The 22,678-nt window shown below is 39.4% G+C and overlaps 2 protein-coding genes across 2 annotated transcripts in view; one reads left to right on the top strand and one right to left on the bottom strand.

Annotated features, from left to right (window-relative positions):
- Window positions 1–12,211: 12,211 nt before the first annotated feature.
- On the bottom strand, window positions 12,212–18,281 carry LOC143036796 (uncharacterized). The gene is made up of 3 exons (XM_076204538.1): window positions 18,109–18,281; window positions 13,383–13,522; window positions 12,212–12,817 (listed from the first exon to the last, which is right to left on the bottom strand). Exons 2-3 carry the CDS (start codon window positions 13,430–13,432, stop codon window positions 12,424–12,426), a joined length of 444 nt encoding a protein of 147 aa, XP_076060653.1. The 5' UTR covers window positions 13,433–13,522; window positions 18,109–18,281; the 3' UTR covers window positions 12,212–12,423.
- The window catches only part of LOC143036792 (hemolymph clottable protein-like), a 54,342-nt gene continuing 47,559 nt past the window's right edge, over window positions 15,896–22,678 (top strand). The window contains exons 1-4 of the mRNA XM_076204535.1: window positions 15,896–16,053; window positions 19,436–19,590; window positions 19,741–19,869; window positions 20,197–20,393. Coding sequence (XP_076060650.1) covers window positions 16,020–16,053; window positions 19,436–19,590; window positions 19,741–19,869; window positions 20,197–20,393 — 515 coding nt within the window. The 5' untranslated portion in view covers window positions 15,896–16,019. The remainder of the gene's footprint in view (window positions 16,054–19,435; window positions 19,591–19,740; window positions 19,870–20,196; window positions 20,394–22,678) is intronic.

The raw sequence follows: 22,678 nt of genomic DNA, 5'->3' as shown, positions 1-22,678 counted from the left end.
CCTTTTCATTTTCTACTTTTTTTTTTATTCCTTCTCCCAATTTATATGATCCTGTTATTCTGTTTTTATTTTTTACAAATTCCATTATACTACACTTTTTTGTATTGAACTCCATTTCCCACTTCCTACTCCATTCCTGTACTTTATTTAGATCTCTCTGTAGTGATTCACAATCTTCTTCCGTGTTCACTTTTTTCAATAGTTTTGCATCATCAGGAAAGAAGCCCATATGGCTTTCAATTCCTTCATCCATATCATTAATATATATAGCAAACATTATTGGGGCCAGAACTGTTCCTTGTGGAACATTGCTTATTACTTCATCCCATTTTGAGTGTTGGTCTCTTATCACTACTCTCATTTTTCTTTCTTGCAAAAAGTTTTCCATCCAATTAAGCAGTTTGCCCAGTATTCCTCCTTCAGTTTCTAATTTCTTAAGCAACTTCTTATTTATATGTTTCTCAGCTATTTCCCTCCCGGAAGAGAGTTCAGAGCTCATATATGACCGATCTGTGGGTAATACTGTGACCTTATACGCACACATAACCCCAACTCCCCACCCACAAGAGTTGGAGTAACGACTCGCAGCGCAGCGATACTGAAATTATTTCAGCCCTGGGCGGGATTCGAATCTGGACCGCCATGAGTCGTGTGTGTGTGTGTATTTACCTATTTGTATTTTACGGGAAGGGGAGCTATGCTCGTGGAGTCCCGTTTTCGTATCTCATTTTATCTAAACTATTCTTAAATTCATGTATTGTTTTTGCACACACCACTTTCTCATCTAACTTTTTCCAACTGTCTATTACTCTGTGAGGATAGCTGTTCTTTTTCAGATCTCTTCTATAGCTATCTTTTTATTTTCTTTCCATGTCCTCTTGTATTTCTTTCATCCCATTTTATCAGATTCTCTCTATCAGTAATTTCTATGCCTTTCATGATTCTGTAAATAGCTATCAAATCTCCTCTCTCTCTTCTTTGCTCTAGTGTCTGTAGTTCAAGTTTTGCTAGTCTCTCTTCATATGATAGTTTTGAGAGTGTTGGTGCCAGTTTTGTAATTGCTCTTTGTATTCTTTCAATTTTTTTATGCATTTTTTTGCACTTGGTGACCATATCGTTGCTGCATATTCCAATTTTGGTCTTATCAGAGTGATTAGAATTTTCTTCACCATTTCTTCATCCAGGTATGTAAATGCCACTTTGATTGTTCTTATCAAGTTATAGGTTTCTCCAAAAATCTTATTTATATGTTTCTCAGGTGACATATTATTCATAACAATGACTCCCAGGTCCTTTTCATTTTCTACTTTTTTTATTCCTTCTCCCAATTTATATGATCCTGTTATTCTGTTTTTACTTTTTACAAATTCCATTATACTACCCTTCTTTGTATTGAACTCCATCACCCACTCCTACTCCATTCCTGTACTTTATTTAGATCTCTCTGTAGTGATTCACAATCTTCTTCAGTTTTCAATTTTTTCAATAGTTTTGCATCATCTGCAAAGAAGCTCATATAGCTTTCAATTCCTTCGTCCATATCATTAATATATATAGCAAACATTATTGGGGCCAGAACTGTTCCTTGTGGAACACCGCTTATTACTTCATCCCATTTTGAGTGTTGATCTCTTATCACTACTCTCATTTTTCTTTCTTGCAAAAAGTTTTCCATCCAATTTAGTAGTTTGCCCAGTATTCCTCCTTCAGTTTCTAATTTCTTAAGCAACTTCTTATGTGGTACTTTGTCAAAAGCTTTCTTTAGGTCTAGAAATGCAGAATCAGCCCATCCATCTCTTTCTTGTATTATATCTATTAGCCTTGAATAGAAACATATTGAATTGGTGACGCATGATCGTCCTTGTCTGAATCCAAATTGTCTTGGATTTAGCACGTTGTTTTTTTTTTCTAAATATTTTACCCATCTATTTTTGACAATTCTTTCACAAATTTTTGCTATTGTACTTGTTAGAAAGACTGGCCTATAGTTGTTAGGGTCTTCTTTATTTCCCCCTTTATATATAGGTACTATATTTGCTTTTTTCTAATTGTTTGGAACTTTTCCTTCTTTCAAGGAACTGTTTATTATGCTATGTATTATTGTCTGCCAGTTCATTCCTGCATTCTTTCAAAATTCAGTTTGCTATTTCATCTGGTCCATGCGATTTTCTGACATCAAGATTACTCAAGTGTGTCAATATTTCAATCTTTGTTACTTCTATTTCTTTCATAGGGGGGACTTTCTCTTTCCATTCGATCTCTTCAGGTTGTATGTTCTCCCTTGTAAACACTGATTTAAAATGCTTGTTCATAATTTCCGCCATTTCAATTTCCTCAGTGTATTCAACTCCTCCTTGTCTTAATTTCTCCAAATCTTGTTTGTTGTTCAGTTTGTTATTTACAAATATTTAGAATAGTTTTGGTTGATCTTTACATTTTTCTATGACATCTTTTTCATATTTTCTCTTTTCCTCTCTGCACGCTTGTACATTCATTTCTATAACAAGTATATATTTTCCATTTTCCTGGTCTTTTGTTTTTCTTCCATTTGTTCCAAGCTTTGTCTCTTTTGTCTTTTATCTCCCTACAACTTTTATTGTACCAACACTTTACATATTCTTTTTCTTGTTTTTGTCTTGGGACATATTTTTCTACCCCTTTTTTATATATTTTTGTCAAAATATTCCATTTCTCTTCTACTGTTGTATCTTCTTTGTGTATTCTTTCCCAGTTTTCATTTTGGAAGAACTCTCTTATTTTTTCAAAATATGCTTTTTCATACATCAATCTTCCTTTTCTATATTGTTCATTTCTTTTCATGTATTTTTTCTCATTTAGTTCTAGTTCTATCAATATGTGGTCACTTTTGCTTATTGGTGCCTGGTATTCTATCTTTTCCACTATATCAGGTTCTGATGTGATTATTAGGTCTAGTCTCGATGGATCTTCATTTCTATACCTAGTGTTCTCTTGGATCCATTGTGTCATTGTGTGGACAATAATCATCTCAATTAGAACACTTCCCCATGACTCTTCTCCACCCTTTATGGTCATCTCTTCCCAGCATATTTCTTTGCAATTATAGTCGCCCATCATAACTATTCTTCCTCCATCTTCCATTATCTCGTTTAGTGTTATTCTTGTGTCTTCTAACATGCTTTTATGATCATTCTCTTCCCATGAGACTGTTTTTGGGGGCACGTAGTTTATTACAAACTTTCTACTCTTCTTATCTCTATCTTCTACTTCTATGATAATCATCTGTACTCTATTGTTCCCATATGTAACTCTCTTCACGTTTATATCCTTCTTAGTCAAGAACATAACTCCACCCCCTTGTTTTATCTCTCTGTTTCTAATCCAATAATTATATGCATTGTGTCCTATGCTGTTGGGTGGTAGTGGGCCTTTTAATTTTGTCTCAACAATTCCCATTATGTCCGGATCTTTTTCTTTCAGATATTTGTTCAGTTCATTCAGTCCTGTTATTAATCCATCTATATTTGTGTAGGATACTCTTAACTTTCTGTTATTTCCATTGTATTCTCTGTTCCTTTTGTATTTCTCTCTGTTATGTTCCATTTCTTCAATTTCATATTCACTACTCTCCAGTAGAATTCTTGTTTTTCTGTCTCCGTTCTGGTCTCGTTTTTTTTTTTCTTAGCTTCATGTCTTTTCCTTATTTCCTGCTCTCTTTCCTCTTTATTCATTTCCCTTTTTATCCATACCTTTTTATATTGTTCACTTGTTGCTGGTTTCCCTGTTTTGGATAAGATATTCTCTGCCGTCGTTTGTGACCTGAATTTAATCTTAATTGGTCTGGTCTTGTCTGTACTTGATTTTCCGAGTGTGAATTTCTCTTCGATTTGTTTCATTATTTCTGGTTCATCTTCCTGAACTAATTCTAGTAAATTTCTTACTTTTTTATTTTCCTCTTTGATTCTTGTGGTTCTATCTGGGTTATGTTTCTCTTCCATTCCTAATATAATTATACATTTCTTTTTATCTGCTAAGTCTCTTACTATATTCTCCTTCTGTCTCATCACTTTGATAACTGAGTCTTCAGTTTGTTCTTTCATTTGCTGTTTGATTATGTCAGTAAATGCAACTTTGCTGTTTTCTTGGATTTTTTTTCCAACCCTCCTTGTTGTCCTTATCATTCTCCTTTAATTCTTCATTCTCCTCTTTTACTTCTTTTAACTGTTTTTTTAATTCTTCAATTTCCTTAGTTAAGTTTTTGTTCGCCTTCTCTAGTTCTTCCAATTTTTCAACCCTCTGCACAATGTTGTGAACGTGACCGAACCTAAGTTCCCAGTGCTCGATCATCTTATCGAGCTTCTCTTCTATTCTTTTCAATGGGGGGGGGGGGTTGTGTCCCCCCCCACCCTCTTTAAATCCCTGGAAAATATTCTCATCACCTTCTATTGTATTGCTCTTATCTATACTTCTAATCTTTACATTTTTGTTAGACATTTCGTCGTCGCTAAATTGGTCCGGACCTCTTTTGTTTAGATGTCGTCTACCTGCCTGGACCAAGTCCTCACCTTCCTCATTTCCTTCCATTTCCCTCAGTAATCCCTCCCCTTCTCCTTTTCCCTCACTTTCCCCTACACCACGAGCAACTTCCCCCACCCTGTAAATACAATAGGTACTTCCTTTGCTTTGGGATCCACGAAATTTCACTTTTTCTTCAGAACGTCCTCTAAGCCGTCCGTTCGTTGAAGTGTGTGTGGGTGTGGGTGTGTGTGTGTGTGTGTGTGTGTGTGTGGAGTAAGTCATATATGTACATTTCTTGTGAATTTACCGGATTTCGAATTGAGTGCAAAAACAATTATATTTTGGCACTGAGAAAAAATATTAATGTAGTCATACGTTATCGTATGAATTCTGAGTATTTGAAATTTTTAAATTTCTTAAATAAAGGCAAAAAATTATTAATATCATATATTTTATTACAATACTAATAAGAGGAAACTATACATCATTCACACAGCATATACGAGAGAAAAAATATACACCAATACGTATAAATATCAGGTTGGGAAAAGCTAGCTTCGGTCAGGTATGGGACTAGGAATCGTCTTCACCATTTTCTTCACGTCTTCCTTCCATCTCCCTCCTCTCCGCCTGCGAATTCTTACCGAAACTCATCATCTCACCCTCACGCAGTGGCAAGTGAGAAACCCCTGGTAGAGCAAAGCCTCGCCAGTTGCAGCAAGTCGCTGGGCTTTTTAGGCCAACGTTGGGTCATGTCTCCGTCCGGCTAGGGCTGTCGGAAACCAACACAGCAAGCCAGGTCCTAATTGTAGTCCGTGACTGAAACGTATATATGAAAGGTTTACGGTCATTGGTTCTTGGTAAGATCTTGCATGAAGCTGGTCTTCCCTGTTCATTAAATTCAGGAAGCACTCCTCTAACGTATGATTATTATCATCTCCTTTCTTCTTTTTTTGTGTATTTTCTGTTTGTATTCATTTAATCATTCACCTATCTATTTATTTATCTATTTTGTTTTACATTATTTTATACTTAACTATTGGTATATGGTGAGCGTTTTTTCAAACTACAAATAAATGCAGTGGTGTGAGGTCTGGCAGCAAACTCCGATGAGAAGATGTCTTGTCCTTTGGTCAAAAAAAAGAAAAAAAGAAAAAAAAAAAAAAAACAAAAAAAAAAAAAAAAAAAAAAAACATAAAACACCAAAATGTTTTATCAAACACCAGAAAAATATGACGTCAATCCTCGCGCGGTTAAGCCGCATCACATGATATTCGGATGTACGGGCCGGCGCGAGGCCTACCATATCCGGTTTTCTATGAAATAATAATCGTAGTAGGTATAATATTCTTATATCAAGAGGGGGGCTTCAATTCCATAAGATGGACGCACACCATACTGTTCTGATGGCGCCCATCTTTTCTTTACAATAATTTTCTTCGGAAATAGTTCATTTTGACGGGGGCCTTGACAGACGGGGGCCTTGACAGACGACGCAGTTTATACCGGATATGTTGGCGGCTAATTCAACTCGCAAGAACCTCGGAAGTCTTCATGGTGGCAAGGAGGAGTTTGTGTGGATAAGTGAAACACTGTGTACGCACGTTACTTATTCTGTCAAACTAGCCATGACTCATAACTACTAGATGTTAGCAGTGATTGCCCGATGCATAGGTCTGGGCATGTAGTCTGGCATCTTTTGTTGCCAGGTGTATTTGTAGTTTATAACAATATAGGTAAGTATATTGGATGCTCGTATATGGTCACATAACATAAGGGAAACACTTGTGTCTACAGATATAAGAGGAACCTGCATGGAAAGATGCATATAGGTGACTATACAAAAGTACATGAAATACATATGGAATACATATGACACCAGCGCATGTGCGTAGTGCGTATGGAGGTGGTTGTATAGATTTATATAACATGACAATGGTCAGGACTGCGTAGGTCTAACTACGCACGTAGTTACTGCATATACACTTTGCCAAGACGGTTTCCAGTAATGGTGGAAGTGGCTTCATCACTGCACAACACATTTTTCCACTTGTCCACATCCCACTGTAGATATATGCGGCAAAAAGCGACCCTGTTCTTTTTCTGTTTTATGGATACAAGTGGTTTCTTGCGATCATTGTGGTGTGAAAATTGCAGATCATCATGCATGCAGCGGCGTATTGTTCTCACAGACACACGATTAAGTAATTTAGGGTTTTCCTTCAACTGTGGTGCTGTTATACGTGGACTAGCATCCACACGTCTCCTCAGTACCTTTATAGTACGAAGAGTAGGCTTCCTGTGCTTCCCTATTGGCGGATCGGCTCCACCAGCATCACGATTTTTTTTTTTTTTTTTGGCCCAAGGTTGCACACTACGCAGTGGAGAAGTGGAAAAATGCGTTGTGGAGTGATGAAGCCACTTCCACCGTTACTGGAAACCGTCTTGGCAAAGTGTACCGTCATCCTGGCAGTGATCCTTTCGACTCAAAATTCACACACTGTATTGTAAAACATCCTGATTCATTGATGATTTGGGGTGCTTTTGGCTACCATGGTGTGGGATCATTAGTGATACTACCAAAAAATGTAACTCTGAATGCAGACCGATATTTTGACCTACTTAATGATAATTTGAAAGACTGTTTTATTCAGTGCAAAACAGATGTCTTCATTCAGGATGGTGCACTTGGGGACGGGGGCTCAACAAACAGGTCAGCAATTTGGATGAAATGTATAGCAATCTAACTGATGTAATTATTAATGCACAAAATACATTTATCCCCCTGAAGTCAATACGGAAAAATAGTAATACTCCCAAATGGATGACGGACAGATTGAAATATGAGATCGGAATGAAAAGATGACTTTACGTAAAAATAAAAAACGGGGAAACACACCTTAGATGATATAACGAAATGGCAAAGCTGGATAAAAAAATACACGTACAGCGAAACGTAATTATGAAATTAAGGTTGCCAGTCAAGCAAGATCCAACCCAAAGGGTTTCTTTCATCTCCATAGATAAAAAAATAAAGAAAGAATAGGGCCAATTAAAAACGATGAAAATGTTATGATAGAATCGGAGGAAAAAATGAGTGAGGAGTTTAACGAATATTTTCTCTCGGTATTTACTAATGAGAGGTTAGATAAAGTACCTAACTGTCATCCGATTTTCAGAGGGGATGAAGAAAGTAGTCTATCTAAAATCAGCATTAGTAAAGTAGAAGTAGTCAAGCAGATTGAAAGACTTAAAGCTACAAAATCCCCGGGTCCAGACGAAATTTTTCCGAGAATGCTTAAGGAGTGTAAATTCGAAATCTGCGACCAGTTAACTGAAAAAATGATAAATCGGTAGACACTGGTTTTATGCCTACTGCTTGGAGGCAGGCAAACGTTGTTCCTGTTTTTAAAAAGGGAGATAGATCGTCTATGCGCAACTACAGGCCAATCGGTTATAGGTAAAATAATAGTAAATAGACTCGGAGAACACATCGAAAGACATAATTTAATTCGTGATACACAGCATGGTTTCTCCATGGGTAAGTCATGTGTGACTAATCTTCTATCCTTTTACACTAAAGCATATAAGGCGTCAGATAACAATGATAATTACGATGTTATTCACCTTGACTTTAGCAAAACGTTCGACAAGGTGCCACACCAGAGACTATTAAATAAATTCAAAGCCCATGGCATAGGAGGAAAAGTGTTAGAATGGATTAGAGCTGGAATAGTAACAGAAAACAGCGGGTCACCATAAATGGAGTAAAATCTAGGTGGGGCAATGTTACTAGTGGGATCCCCCAGGGCTCGGTTTTGGGTCCCTTGTTGTTCATTATGTACATAAACGACTTAGACGACGGAATGAATAGTGATGTTAGTAAGTTTGCGGACGACACAAAAATAGGACGCGTAATTAGGTCAGGAGACGACGCAGAGATTTTGCAGGATGATCTTAACAAATTGTTCACATGGTCGGTGAAATGGCAAATGAACTTCGATATCTCTAAGTGAAGCGTGTTCAACGTAGGGCTACACAGCCCCGAAAATAGATACAGCTTAGATAACACGCTTTTAGAGAAAACTGAGTGCGAGAGACTTGGGAGTTCTAGTGAGTCCGGACCTTAAATCCAGGAAACAGTGCATTAGTGCCAGGAATAAAGCTAACAGAGCATTAGGTTTCATTACTAGGACGGTAACGAACAGAAGTGCAGAGGTAATTATCAAACTCTATCTAGCGATAGTTAGACCCATCCTTGACTATGCGGTACAGTTTTGGTCTCCGTCCTACAGAATGGACATCAATTCACTAGAATTAGTACAGAGAAGAATGACCAAAATGAAAGACGCAGAGTGCGGGGTGATCTAATAGAGGTGTTCAAGTGGATCAAAGGCTTTAACAAGGGTGATGCAAACAAGGTCATCATATCAAAAGAACAGGGCAGGACTCGCAGTAATGGATTTAAACTGGACAAATTTAGATCTAAGAAGGAAATAGGCAAGAATTGGTTTACTAATATGGTGGTCGACTTAGTAACCATGTAATGAGAGCTGAAACTATCAGCTGCTTTAAGAAACGATTAGACAACTTTATGGATGGGGATGACAGGTGGTGATGGATACGGAGCTGCCTAGTGTAGGCCTTATGGTCTCTTGCAGTCTCCTTCATTCTTATGTTCTTATGCCACACTGCTAAACTCATTAAAGAATGGTTTGCATTCTGTGATGTGTAGGCCTTATGGTCTCTTGCAGTCTCCTTCATTCTTATGTTCTTATGTCACACTGCTAAACTCATTAAAGAATGGTTTGCATTCTGTGATGTGGAGTATATAAAAAATTGGCCAGGTAATTCACCTGATTTAAACCCAGTTGAGAACCTTTGGGCGCTCATGAAAGATAAGTTACGTGAGCGCGGCACTTCATCAATCCCCAAGCTGGAGGTAGCCATCAAGGATATTTGGAAGAATATGGACCCTGTGTGGCTTCAAAATCTTGCAGCATCTGTCCCTAAACGTCTCCAAGAATGTATCAAGTGAAAGGTGTGTCCAACAAAGTACTAGAGAGCTGGTTTACCTGATAATGTAGGTTATTTGAGGAAATTTATTACTTTTACTCTGGAACCTAAGTTTTTGTCCCCCACTGTAATCATACTCATCAATTTCTTCAAGACTCTCACCATCGATTATAAACATTTACTTTGAACTTTCGTGTTGAACATGACTGGTTTTATACTTATTCATCTTTAAGCCTTTCCTTGTTTAGATCACTCAGCATATCTTGCAAGTCTTCTGCTATTTCTGAAATAAGAATAATGACATCCGCAAACCGTAGGTGGTTGAAATACTCGCCATTAATCTTCACACGTTTCTCTTCCCAACTCAACCTTCTGAATTTTTCTTCAAGCAGCCTGTAAATAGTTTGAGTGAAGTCGTATCACCTTGCCGTACTCCTTTCTCGACCTTTATCTTTTCTGTGCATATATGTAGTCGAATTACAGCGGTACCTTTCTTAAAGAAAAGAGGTACTTTTCTCAAAAATCCCCTACAGTAACACAATCAGATCTTCTGTCAAAGTAATTCCCAAGGATCGTCTCACATTTGCCCGCCGCTATCCCAACACAGTGCATAAACAAACTGAACATGCGCCAAAAATTTAGCGGGGCTCTCCAGGCGTTCACAATTTACCCTGCCAAGATTGTGACCTGGTGTACCTAGGCTAAACTGGGAGAAACTTGAACAATAGATTGGTCAAACACAAAAGTTCCAACTAATATACCCAAGAAAGTTCGGCTTTATTACACCATGTTAGTCATCATAATCATCAGTTGTGGTTTCAGGAGGAAGATAATTGAATCCACCCTTATCGAAGAATGTTTCAATTTTAACATCTCCAAAGGACAATGGCCTCCGGACATCATTTGACGTTTGGCGGTGAGTCTCCTTCTCAGTTATCATAGTTATTATCTTCCGCTTGACCTCTGCTGATAGAGTAGTATATATTTCTGTAACAACTTCGACTATCATGTACTTTCCTGAAGAGGGCTGTAGTTAACAGCCAAAATATGGAAGTTAAAATTCTCCCAATTTTTTCTTTCACCTCGACTATGGGTTCTCCGTGTGATTTACAAGTGTGCTACTACCGGTACATGTGTGTGTGTATGTATGTATGTGTGTATTCACTTGGTCTTTGGATCACGTGTTGGACTCGTGATCAACAGCCATTTCCCTCCTGGAAGAGAGCTCAGAGCTCGTAGGTCCGATCTATGGGTAATGCTATGACCTTACACACACACACACACCCAACTCCCCGCTCACGAGAGTCAGAGTAACGACCCGAAGCGCAGCGGTACCGAAGTAATTTCGGCCCTGGGCAGGATTCGAACCAAGAACTACGGGCCACTATTGTGGCAGTTCAGCGCTCTACCAACTGCGCCACCGAGTCGTGTGTGTGTGTGTGTGTGTGTGTGTGTGAGTGAGTGTGTGTGTGTGTGTTTGTGTGTGTGTAATTAATAAACTCTCCCACTGGGAGTCGAACCATTGCATGAGCAACTTCTTACTAAGCAAGTACCATACCATTGCGCCGCGAGAACTCTACAAAATAAAATTACCTTGAACACAACTTCTTCGTTCCACCGAGGGCACTCGCATGGGACGTAGTATGTATTGCAATTTAATCGAATCCTTTATGTAGGCTAGCCTGCACAAGTTGTGTCATTATGACGTATGGAATTCCATACGCCATAGTGACACACAACACATATGTGTAGTGAGATGGCAAATCAAATTCTCACTATACGTAAGAAAATATATAATGTTAAATTCACCTAAGCACTACAATCAACAATATGCGTAAAGTACAAACTATACGCCAAGCCTTGGCTTCGCGCGAAACATACATAGTTTGCTTGGTTCTCTTTACAGAATGTACAAAGAATTGTAATTAGATAATACAATGACAATAATAAAGTTAATATAAATTATATGATGATTATGTAATGGGAAAACACAAACATAATTGAACAATTCGTAAGTACAGTACACAACAATAAATATACGATACTAGAACGCAGTATGTAAATATAATATACACAATGATACGATACCATCACATCACTTGGCCACCACCACTGGGTGACCCTGCCGAGCAAACGAGAAAAGTGAATGACAGAGACAAAACAAAATCAAAAGGATAATCTCCACACACACAATAGTGTACATACAAAAATGGGGAAGAAAAAAATGTATACATGAAATCACCCTAGACAATACAACATACGCAGATATCTATACTAAATAATAGAAGAACATAAATGAATATATACATATAAATAAGTACTGGCGCCAGTAAAAACAAGAGACAAAAGATAATTGCTGGACGTCCGGTACATTACACTTAATAGCTAAACAATAGTTACACATTATACCTAAGAAATGGACACAAAAATGGTAAACATTACAAGGAATACAACATATGAATTACATAACAAATTGACACAAAAATGGTGAACATCATAAGCGATACACCAATACAGATATTGACAAGTTAAACAACATATGAGGACGGAGCCTTTATTTGTACGACGTTTCTCTTATTACAGCTTTTTTAAGTACAAGTTGAGATACAAATGCTTCATATTAAATAAGGGGAAAGGAGGGAACGGGGAGAGAAAAGAAGAAGGGGGGAAGGAAGAGGAGGAGGAGAAGGGGGGGGGGGTTGAACGCTGGGAAAGGATGGGAATGCTGGCCCAAACGTCGTGGGCGAAATGTCCACAAAGGGTGGTTTAGATATTTAAATTTTTGCTGGCCATGGGTATTTGGGGAATTATGTGAGGCGAGATGTTAAACATGCCCCTGTTTTGTTCAATAGTGTTCGTTCCTTGAATGATTGCTGCTTCTAAACACTTCCTGCGGATTTTGCCTGGTTCTCATATCAGCAGCTCTGCATTCTTCCGGTCCATAAGATGGTTTTCCTTGTTTCTATGTGTCACACATGCATTGGTGGTGACATCATGTCTGACGTCGTAACGGTGTTCACGTATTCGTGTATTCAGGTCGCGTGACGTTTCTCCGATGTAAACTTTATCACATCCTGAACACGGAATACGATAAACACCGACTTTGGTGCCCGGTGTCTGGTTGTTGTGTATTTTCGTCTTCGTGATGTCTTTTATCGTTCTGCTTGTCTGGCACACTACTTCCAAGTTGGTGGTTCTTAAAAGATGTGTCAGGTTGGTGGCAACGTCGCTGGTTGGCAACACTAGACGTCTTGTTGTGCTGTCCTGCTGCCTATGGCTTTCCCGAATCTTAGCGGCCTGCTGTCTGCAATTATCAAAAAGATAATTCTGGAAATTTTAGTGTTAAAAAGGTCTCTTTAATAAACCTGCACTCTTCTAAGTATTTTGCACTACATATCCTAAATGCCATAAGGAAAAAGCCTATTACTACTTCTCTCTTGGTCCTTATATCATGGTGGGAGTAGAAATTAATTAAATCATTTTTGTTGGTGGGCTTTCTATACACTTTGAATTCAAGCTGGTTACCGTACTTAAAGATATGTGTGTCCAGGAATACACATATATTAATGGATACACAGATATTAATGCAAAGGACCTCTTGAACGGAGATTATAATTGTGAGGGGTAGATACAGAAGGCATAGTTTGTACAGTGGGCCTTGGGGGAGGCCGGGCAAATGCAGGGATAGGCACTCTTGTTACCTTAAGCCTATCAGCGTGCAACACTTCACTCAGTCCCTGGGAAGGATCAAAGACCCTGAACTTATTGGGATGCAACTTTTCAGTAACCAAAAGGGGACCTGTAAACCTACAATTGAGTTTAGATTGGCGGTCAGGCATGCTCTTATAAACATGATCACTAATACTTACAGAATCATGAATCCTATGCAATGTGTGACATTAGAGTTGACTGTAATCATCAAATTTGTAGAGAGGACAAGTAGGAGTGTCTAACACATTATATAGGAGACGTTTTTCCACTCCATAGACGACGTGATGAGGCATCTTACCTGTGGAAACATTAATTGTGCTATTAATGCAAGCACTGGCATGCAAAAAAGATTCAGGTCAGCCTTAGAGAACCTTGGAAATAATGATAACCTGATGATCACGAGTGCCGATAAAGGGGGAGGAATCGTCATCATGAACAAAACCGATTACATTTGCAAAATTTATGACTTACTTGGTGACACCACCACCTACGAAAAGAAACAAAAGGGGCACGCGGCAACGGAAGGAGAGAAGTTCAAGAAAGAAGCTAGGCGGATACTGGTCAAATCCAACAGAGGTTAGAAGTTAGTGGGGCTATTGGAGGAAGCCCCCTATAGAGCACCCAGTATGCGCGGACTCCCAAAGACACACAAACCAAACATCCCGATGAGACCCATCACTTCCGGGATCGGTAGTGCACAACATAAATTGGCCAAGTGTTTGGCCAAACCCTTATCCTCTAGACTAGGGTTAGTGAGCAAAACACATCTGAGAAATTCAAATGATCTGATTGAGATAATACGAGATACAGATCTCTCACAAAAGAGGTTGGTATCATATGATGTTACAAGTTTATTTACCAAGGAGGTGATCAACGACATGAATGACGAAGACCTTCCTCTTGGCAAGGGGGATTATTTAAAGTTAATAACCTTATGTGTTAAATTTGGTTCCTTCATATTCAATAATGATGAATATTTTCAGTGCTGTGGTCTCGCGACGGGGAGTCCGCTCATTTGTGTTCTAGCCTCTTTATACATGGAGGCTCTAGAAAGGGACCGTTTTACCACATTAATGCGCCAAGATACAACATGGTTGCGGTACGTGGATGATGTACTTGCTATCACCCCCAGGGAGACGGATCTCAGGGATAAATTAGACATATTCAATGGGATAGAAAAGAACATACAATTCACTATGGAGCAAGAGGAGAATGACAAATTAGCCTTCCTAGACACGGTAATATGGAGAAAAGGGAACAATACTGCTTTCTCAGTATACAGAAAAAACACAAATAAAAACGACATCATCCACTACTACTCTGCTCACCACCCATGAATAAAAAGCGGGGTAGTAATAGGTTTCTTTTTGAGAGCATACCGGGTGTGCAGTGAGGAATTTCTCCAAGGAGAAATTGAATACATTTTTTAGATATTTAGGAAACTGTGTTACCCACAAGGACTCTTACGTAGATTAAAAGAAAAATCTTTAAGAATAACAAAAAGAACCAGAAAAAGCCAAATATGTGAGAACAAAGAGGACAGCCGGTTTTTTTGTCCGTCCTCAATTCCAAACACGCTGATGAAATCGGACGGTTGTTCACCAAGGCAAGGTTAAGAGTTGCATATACCACAGGGACCAAAATATATAACATAATTAAAAACAAAAACAAAAATGAGTACCGCATGGGTGCTGAGGATAGCCTGATTTATAGAATTCCTTGTAAAAGCTGTCCCGTCAGTTATTTTGGGGAAACTGGCAGAGAGAGAGAGAGAGAGAAAACGACTACATGAACACAAGAACCCACCGGTCATAAAATTCTCTAGTGGTTCATACAGACAATTTTGGCCATCTTCCTGACTGGGAAAATACAGAGGTACTCCACAAAGGGCTAAGAAAGCAAGAAAGAAAAATAATCGAAGCAGCGTATATCGCTTCAAAACCTTGCAATAATCATAGAGAAAGGTTTATTAAATCATCAAAGTTGACTAGCGACTTTGTTCGAGGTGAAGCGGAGCGAAGGAAGGACGGAGATAGGGGAGGAACGGGGTAAGGAAAGTATAGTATATAAGCTGCAAATATTTTCTTAGTGTATACTCTGAGGAAGTCCTTGGACGAAACGTTAATAATAAAACTCCTATGGTTTTTTGGCGTTTACCTCACCACCCTTTCCACTCATTCTACCATACATATTTCAGTATATATATATATATATATATATATATATATATATATATATATATATATATATATATATGTAAATATATATGCGCGTGTATACAAACACTTATACACTATTGTAGTGATTAATGTTGTTAGCTCGCGTGTCAGGAACGAGCCTATTTCAGGGCTTAAAGGATTCATTGAAACTGCAAACCGTTATTGTACCGCTTAGATAATGGGATAGTGTGTGTGTGCGCGCGCGCGCATGTGTGTTATTCACCATGTTCTTGGATTACGTGTTAGACTTGTGATGAGAGCTTAGGTCTTATATATGGCCGACCTGTGGGTAATGATATGACGTTACACACACACACACCCAACTCCCCGCTCACGAGAGTTGAAGTAATGGCTCGCAGCTCACCGATGCTGAAATTATTTCAGTCCTGGGCGGGAATCGAATCCGGACCGCTAGAGTGTGTTTGTGTGTGGGAGATAATTTTTATCTGACATCGCTCGTTTCCTTGCGACGCCACGTGAACCCTCAGCTATCCATCACTTGAGACGAACACTCTGTGCCAGTCGAGTGTTCAAGAGAGACGTCTGCTGCGACGCTCCCGAGATTGCGAGGACACCATGAAATCTTCGTTCCCTTTGCTGGCCTTGTTAGGTAAGCAAAAGGGCCATTTTATTAGGGAAAAAAAATTGGTTATCGTCCATTCAATTTTTCAAAAGTGGGCGGACGGGGGGGGGGTATTTATATTTTTATTTATGAAAATCTAGGGTTTATAATTTGATGACACTCTTCAGCAATCACATCAAAAATACCTTTGCTATAGAAAATTAAGGGAGAACTGAAGTTCCTAAATGATTGTGTATGGAATGACAAGGATCAAGAACTAAAATCAAGGTTTAAAACATATCATAATGATAATTCAAGATGACATGCGAATTAATAGTGAAATAATGTAGAGAAATTAGAAACAACATGAATTTCAAAGTTGCCTTGATCTACGGAGTTCCAGCAGTCGGTTTCTGCAATGACACTTTAAGAACGCTGTAAGATTAATTACACCATTTAAGTTTACCGCTCATCAAGTTAGTGTTACACATAGTTCAGAGGCGGATTGTAAGAGATTTGTAGTACAATGTATCTCAGTTTAATTTCTTCAAGCATGTTTTCCCTCAATGCATATCAGTAATTTTTTAATTCAACATCTTGGCTTTCTTTACTAAACCAAGACTTGATTTGACGTTGACGATATCCTACGACCAAAATAGGTTGTAGCAAGGTCTAAATATACTCTTAGATCTTGGTTTGTAGTAACCGAAATCAAAACATAGAGTTTGGACGCGGTGTGTTTCCGTGTTGTCTGTCCGTTAACAGAGCCTATATGTCATTTCTGAATAGGGAGACAACGACAAGGAACGGAAAACTTCCATTAGTGGATCTCGTCACATTACCAAAAACCAAAGGAACGAAAGCCTGAGAAACAGCATAGTCTATCCAAATTTGAATAGTTTAGTCTCGGTAGTTCTCGGACAAAGACGATAGATTTAGCAGAAAAGATCAGACACAGTAACCACAGTTACAAAACCTGATGGAAACGTTAGCAATGGAACGCTACATATAAATAACTGGAGCATAAATAGGGTGAGGGAAAATGGAATGGTGGGATGTCCTTCCACAGCGAGGAGGCAGCTTTGTGCATATGTTCAAACATGTATCAGACGACGCTGACATGACGCCGGGCAGAACAAACATCGGCCGGCAGCTCTGCATTGATTTTCCAACGTAAATGTTATGTGGTGGCTTACTTTACTTCCCATATGTTCAAAATTATCAACATCAATCTGTAACCGTGGCCTTGAGCAGATACAGTTAAACCTTGCAAAAGGATTCAAACGAAATTTATTTTGTCAAAATAAAGAGCCATTGCGAACTGGATGAGGAAGATGTAAGGAGTGAAAAAAGAAGAAGGGTTTGATCCAGAAGAATAGTTTTCTGTGGGAAGAACCTGCTCTGTTCTCTATGTTGGGATTTATTTATTCTATTTGTTTTCTATTTCTATTTATTTTACCAACCGGTGGAACAGGAACACAGACCAGTCACTGAGTCTCTCCATGTACAAAAGATGTGGAAAAATAGTGAAAGCTGACGTTTTTTTGTGCCAGATGCAGAAACCGGGTATAGGGTATTGATGGGTTCTGAGGAGTGTAGGGTACTGATGGGCCCTGAAGAGTGTAGGGTACTGATGGGCTGCGTCAATATGATTTCTAGCACACATGCTTGATGAATAAATACACGAGGTAATTTTGTTCATTCTAACAAAAAAAACAAAAAAATAATAATAATAATAATAATGCAGAGTTAAAACTACGATGACCCACACAAAGTCATGATAATGTAAAAAAAAAAAAAAAAAACTATTGTAACTTGACGTAACGTTGGAGAAAACAAGGAAGATGGGATATATGACTATCCTACACAAATCCATCAGGGATATGATGTTTGTAAAGGAGAATAGTTAGCATAAGGTAAAATGAGAGGTCTCATATTTAGACTAAAAAAGCAGGTACAAATTGATGTCAAGAAATTCGAATTTCTCGAATGGATGGCAGATAAATGAAATGAAAAAAAAATGAATAGTGAGAGTCTCAAATATAACAGAAAAAACAAAAAAAACGGCGCATTTCGGTGCGATTTCATTCAAAATTTCCCTACCTTGATGAAGGTCACATGGTATGCACGTAAGCTATAAACAACCTCTATCGGTTGTGATCTTAAAAGATGTGTCCTTGAGCTATGACCTTAAACTGGAGATTTCAGGACTGCTCGAGGTCAGATATCTTGACACCAAAGGAAAGGTCATAACCCTGCAACACGATACCACTACTTCCAACCTTTTCCGAACTAAGGCTTTCTTAAACATGTGACTTTGAATTTGATATTTCAAAGTTGCCGAAGCTCAAATTTTGTTGCTATTTCTCAGTATTGTGACGTAAATGATTATAGTTATAATTGAGTAAAAGGCATTTTAGTTCTGATTAGTAATAATAAGACATTTTTCTAAGCAGTTATGGCAAAGAAAAAAAAAACCCACAGTGATCCTGATCTTGACATTGATCCGATTACTCCCCAGATTGTACATGATCCAATCGTTTTGTCGTGATACTGCAAGAGACAGCTACAAGGCAGATAAAGTAAAAAGTAGATAAGAATTATCTAGATCTGAAAGAAGGCAATGCACCTGACCTTCACCCAGACGTCGATTGTATTATCAAGAGGCATTTACAAACAGCAACCCATAAAATGTGCACACACGGTCACACACAGATACTCATCCTCGAATCGTAAAACACAAATACACAGCATCAGTATATGGGCACCCGCACCAGCAAGACACAGGTACACAGCATCAGTATATGGGGGCCGGAACCAGCGAAAAACAAACCATAGGAGCCTGGTAGAAGAGATTAAAAAAAAGTGTACCCAATACAGATAAAGGATCCCACCTGGGTGAAACCTCAGTATGCATGTACTCACACACACACACACGCACAAACGCACGCACACACACACACACACACACACACACACACACACACACACACACACACACACACACACACACACACACACACACACACACACACACACATAGCATTACCCATAGATCGGACATACGAGCTCTGAGCTCTCTTTCGGGAGGGAAATAGCTGTCGATCACGAGTCCAACACGTGATCCAAAGACCAAGGAGAAAGACCAAGGTGAATCACACACACACACACACACACACACACACACACACACACACACACACACACACACACACACACACACACACACACACACACACACACACACACACACACACACACACACACACACACACATGCAAAGAAAAACGCAATTAAGGGAGGTCATAGGCAAGATACAGATAATACACGAATGTATATATTCCGGGGTTCAGTCTCCGAATTTTTAGGTCAGATCAATCGGACAATTCGTCCTCATGTCGTCCTCATCTCGTTTATTTGTCGTTTGCAGGCTTGGCCAGCGCCCTGCAGCACGGACTGGAATATGAATACATTTATAGAAGCCACATCACGACTGGAATCCCCGAGATCCAACGTCAGCACGCGGGCGCCTCCCTCAGGGCTTCCGTCACCGTCCAGCTCTTGGGGGATGACCTCATGGCACAGGTGGGCACCATCACACCGCTCAGCGACGAGACTGAGAGTGTCTGATCAATTATATTCTCGCGTCTATTCGTGCCCGTTGAAAGTTTTTGTCCGAATATGAACGAATGGATAGATCAGCAGGGTTTTTGTGTCTCTTTTTCCACCTCTCAGATCTCCAACATTGAGGTTGCAGACATGAACGGCTTGATCGGATGTGACTCGAGGGCACCACTGCCTCTCACGTATGAACCCCTGGTGGACCACGTCGGGGTCTTCCAAGAGCCCTTCCTCATCAATGGGGTGAGTAACGCAAGTCTCAGGAGCCACTGAAGCCTTCGGCACTGACTGTGGGATGCGGAGCTCTCCCTCGCACCCAGAGTGGGATCCTCCAACAGAGGCTAAAGTATGCCGTCGGTAACTGAACGACACAGCAAGTTCACAGTGCAAGGTCCGCTTCATTATGAACGCAGGCGCACTCATTTAAAAGCAATAACGAGAGTACAAAGACATAATGATTATCACACTCCTCCACATGTAGAATTTACGAATCATGGCTAGGGTGTATTAGACAAAAGACATGTATACACATTTTGTGGAGACCACTCACTGTCTTTTTTTTCGGGACAGACGGATTCCCTGGTGGTGCCCCAGGATGAGCCCTACTGGATCACAAATATCCGGAAGGCGGTGGCCACCCTCTTCACCGTCAAGCCCCTGAGGACTCACGATAATGAGCACGACGGCCTTCTCCAGACGCAGGCCTTCCAAGATCCGGCCGTCGTTGTCGACGAAGAGCAGAGCTTGGCCGGAATCTGTCAGCACAGGTCGGTGCACGGTCATAGTCGACTTAAGGTTCGATGGAGAAAATACCCCCTCGTTGAAGAGAAATATTTTGGGAATAGACCTAAAGTAGCCCCATTGTATTTACGATCCTCTTCCTCACACTAAACAAATTTCACAAATCCCTTTCCTGTTGAACAGTGGGTTTGGGACACTCGTAGCTCGGGGTCAGGAGTGGAAGGGAAGCTTCCCCACCACTCATGACCCCGGATCCCTTCTGACCTCACACCTCTACCCGACTGACCACATGTCCTCCCCCCTTCTGACTCCGCCCTGTGTGGCGGAATGTCGTCTGTCAAGTTATCACTGTTCCCCCGTCCCTTATATCTCAATTGTATTTATGTCTCAATCATTTCTTGGAACCTGTACTTTCCTGAAGAGGGCTATATATATTAGCATAAATATGGAAATTATACTTCTAAGTTTCCTTTTATTCTGACTGGGTTCTTCGTGATTTTATATATATATATATATATATATATATATATATATATATATATATATATATATATATAGAGAGAGAGAGAGAGAGAGTCTGTGTAACCTTGTAGAGGTGTGACAGCTTGTTCCAACCATTAGTCTCCTCGGGGCCGGTGCTGGAGGACCTGTAACCCTTTTGGGGAGCAATAGACTTGTAGGAAGTACTAATATGCAGGCTCGAGAAGGTAGGATAAGGCTAGCAAGCCACCACCGGATCTATCAATTGCTCAAGAAACTCAAGAGAGACCGAACGGACTGACCCAAGGTAGACGAACACGGCATGTTAAAAGGACAAAGAAGAGGATAGCAACAATTAACATTGGCACACTTCGAGGAAAGGAAGAAGAAGTAGTAGATCTAATGAAGGAGAGAAACTGGGACATCTTAGGAATAGCTGAAACTAGATTGAAGGGAAAGAACGGAAGAAAGGTTATTCATGACAATTGATCTACTCTACCAAGGTGATGATGATGGAAAGCATGGAGTTGCAATAGTCCTTTCACATGATGTCAGCAATAGCATAGAACATATTGAATATGTCAATAATAGAATAATAAGCGTTTCGTTAAATACAAAATACTGCAGTATGGATATACCCCAAGTCTACGCACCCCAACAGTGCCTGAACTTAGAAGAAAAAGAAAGATTTTATGAAGAATTACGAGACACAATTGACAGAATGCCTAACCGGGGAAACAGCCTTATCATAGGAGACCTTAATGGGCGTTTCGTTAAATACAAAATACTGCAGTTTGGATATACCCCGAGTCTACGCACCTCAACAGTGTCTGAACTTAGAAGAAAAAGAAAGATTTTATGAAGAATTACGAGACAATTGACAGAATGCCTAACCGGGACAACAGCCTTATCATAGGAGACCTTTATGGCCGTGTAGGACTCAGAAGAGAGGGAATAGGAGAAGTGGTGTGTGTGTGTGTGGGGGGGGGTCAGTATCGGAGACATAGGAAAGAGGCCAAACGCAGAGTATTGGATCCAATATATTTCTGACGTTTCGCCCAGCAGGGCTTCTTCTGAAGAAGCCCTACTGGGCGAAACGTCAAAAATATATTGGATCCCATACTCTGCGTTTGGCCTCTTTTCTACAGTGTTGTTGCAGTCGTTGCTGCTTTTACTCACCGGAGACATAAATGCGGATGGAAACAGGATAATAGACAAAGGATTACAAAGGCGGAGCATGCCGACAGGAGACCTTTTGGTCCATATCTAGGTCGGATGCGAAAAAAAAAATAATAGATGAATAAATAAAGACTATAATAATGTAAATAACAAATAAAGTACATAAATAAATGCATAGGTATAGTTAAATGATAAACAAGCAGGTAAATAGTAAATAATGATAAATTGACACGTAACTAATAATAAATGAGAATCAAATAGACAAATGATAACAAAACAAAAAGACTTCTGTGTAAGGAACAACATGTCCATTATGAATACTTTCTTCAAACACCAAGAGACGCACAAATGGACATGGTATAGGTGGAACCACATTCCAGAGGAGTATACACAGAAGTCTATGATTGACTTGGTTCTTTCCAGCAGAAAAAGTCTAACACATGATGTAAAATCTATTCCATCGCTATCGCTAGACTCGGACCATCGGGCAGTAGTAGCAAAGGTAAATATCACAATACCACCCCATTGCCGTAGATTCTATAGAAAGAGAATTGAATATATATGGTTATATGGGTTTATCTGCAAAAACGTAGGAGTTTGTGAATAATCTATTTACGCCCGCACTAAAATTAAATTAAAATAACCAACCTTT

The sequence above is a fragment of the Oratosquilla oratoria genome, chromosome 21 (assembly GCF_046742065.1).
Source record: "Oratosquilla oratoria isolate Oo_2021 chromosome 21, ASM4674206v1, whole genome shotgun sequence".
Classification (NCBI taxonomy): domain Eukaryota; kingdom Metazoa; phylum Arthropoda; class Malacostraca; order Stomatopoda; family Squillidae; genus Oratosquilla; species Oratosquilla oratoria.
This window is presented reverse-complemented; position numbering and strand designations above follow the sequence as displayed.

Bases quoted from the DNA above. Each gene is read 5' to 3' on its own strand.
- LOC143036796 (XM_076204538.1), bottom strand. From the start codon at position 13,432: ATGATTACAGTCAACTCTAATGTCACACATTGCATAGGATTCATGATT. The intron at 12,818-13,382 runs GTAAGTATTAGT...TGATAATTGCAG, and splicing joins TGCATAGGATTCATGATTCT to ACAGCAGGCCGCTAAGATTC.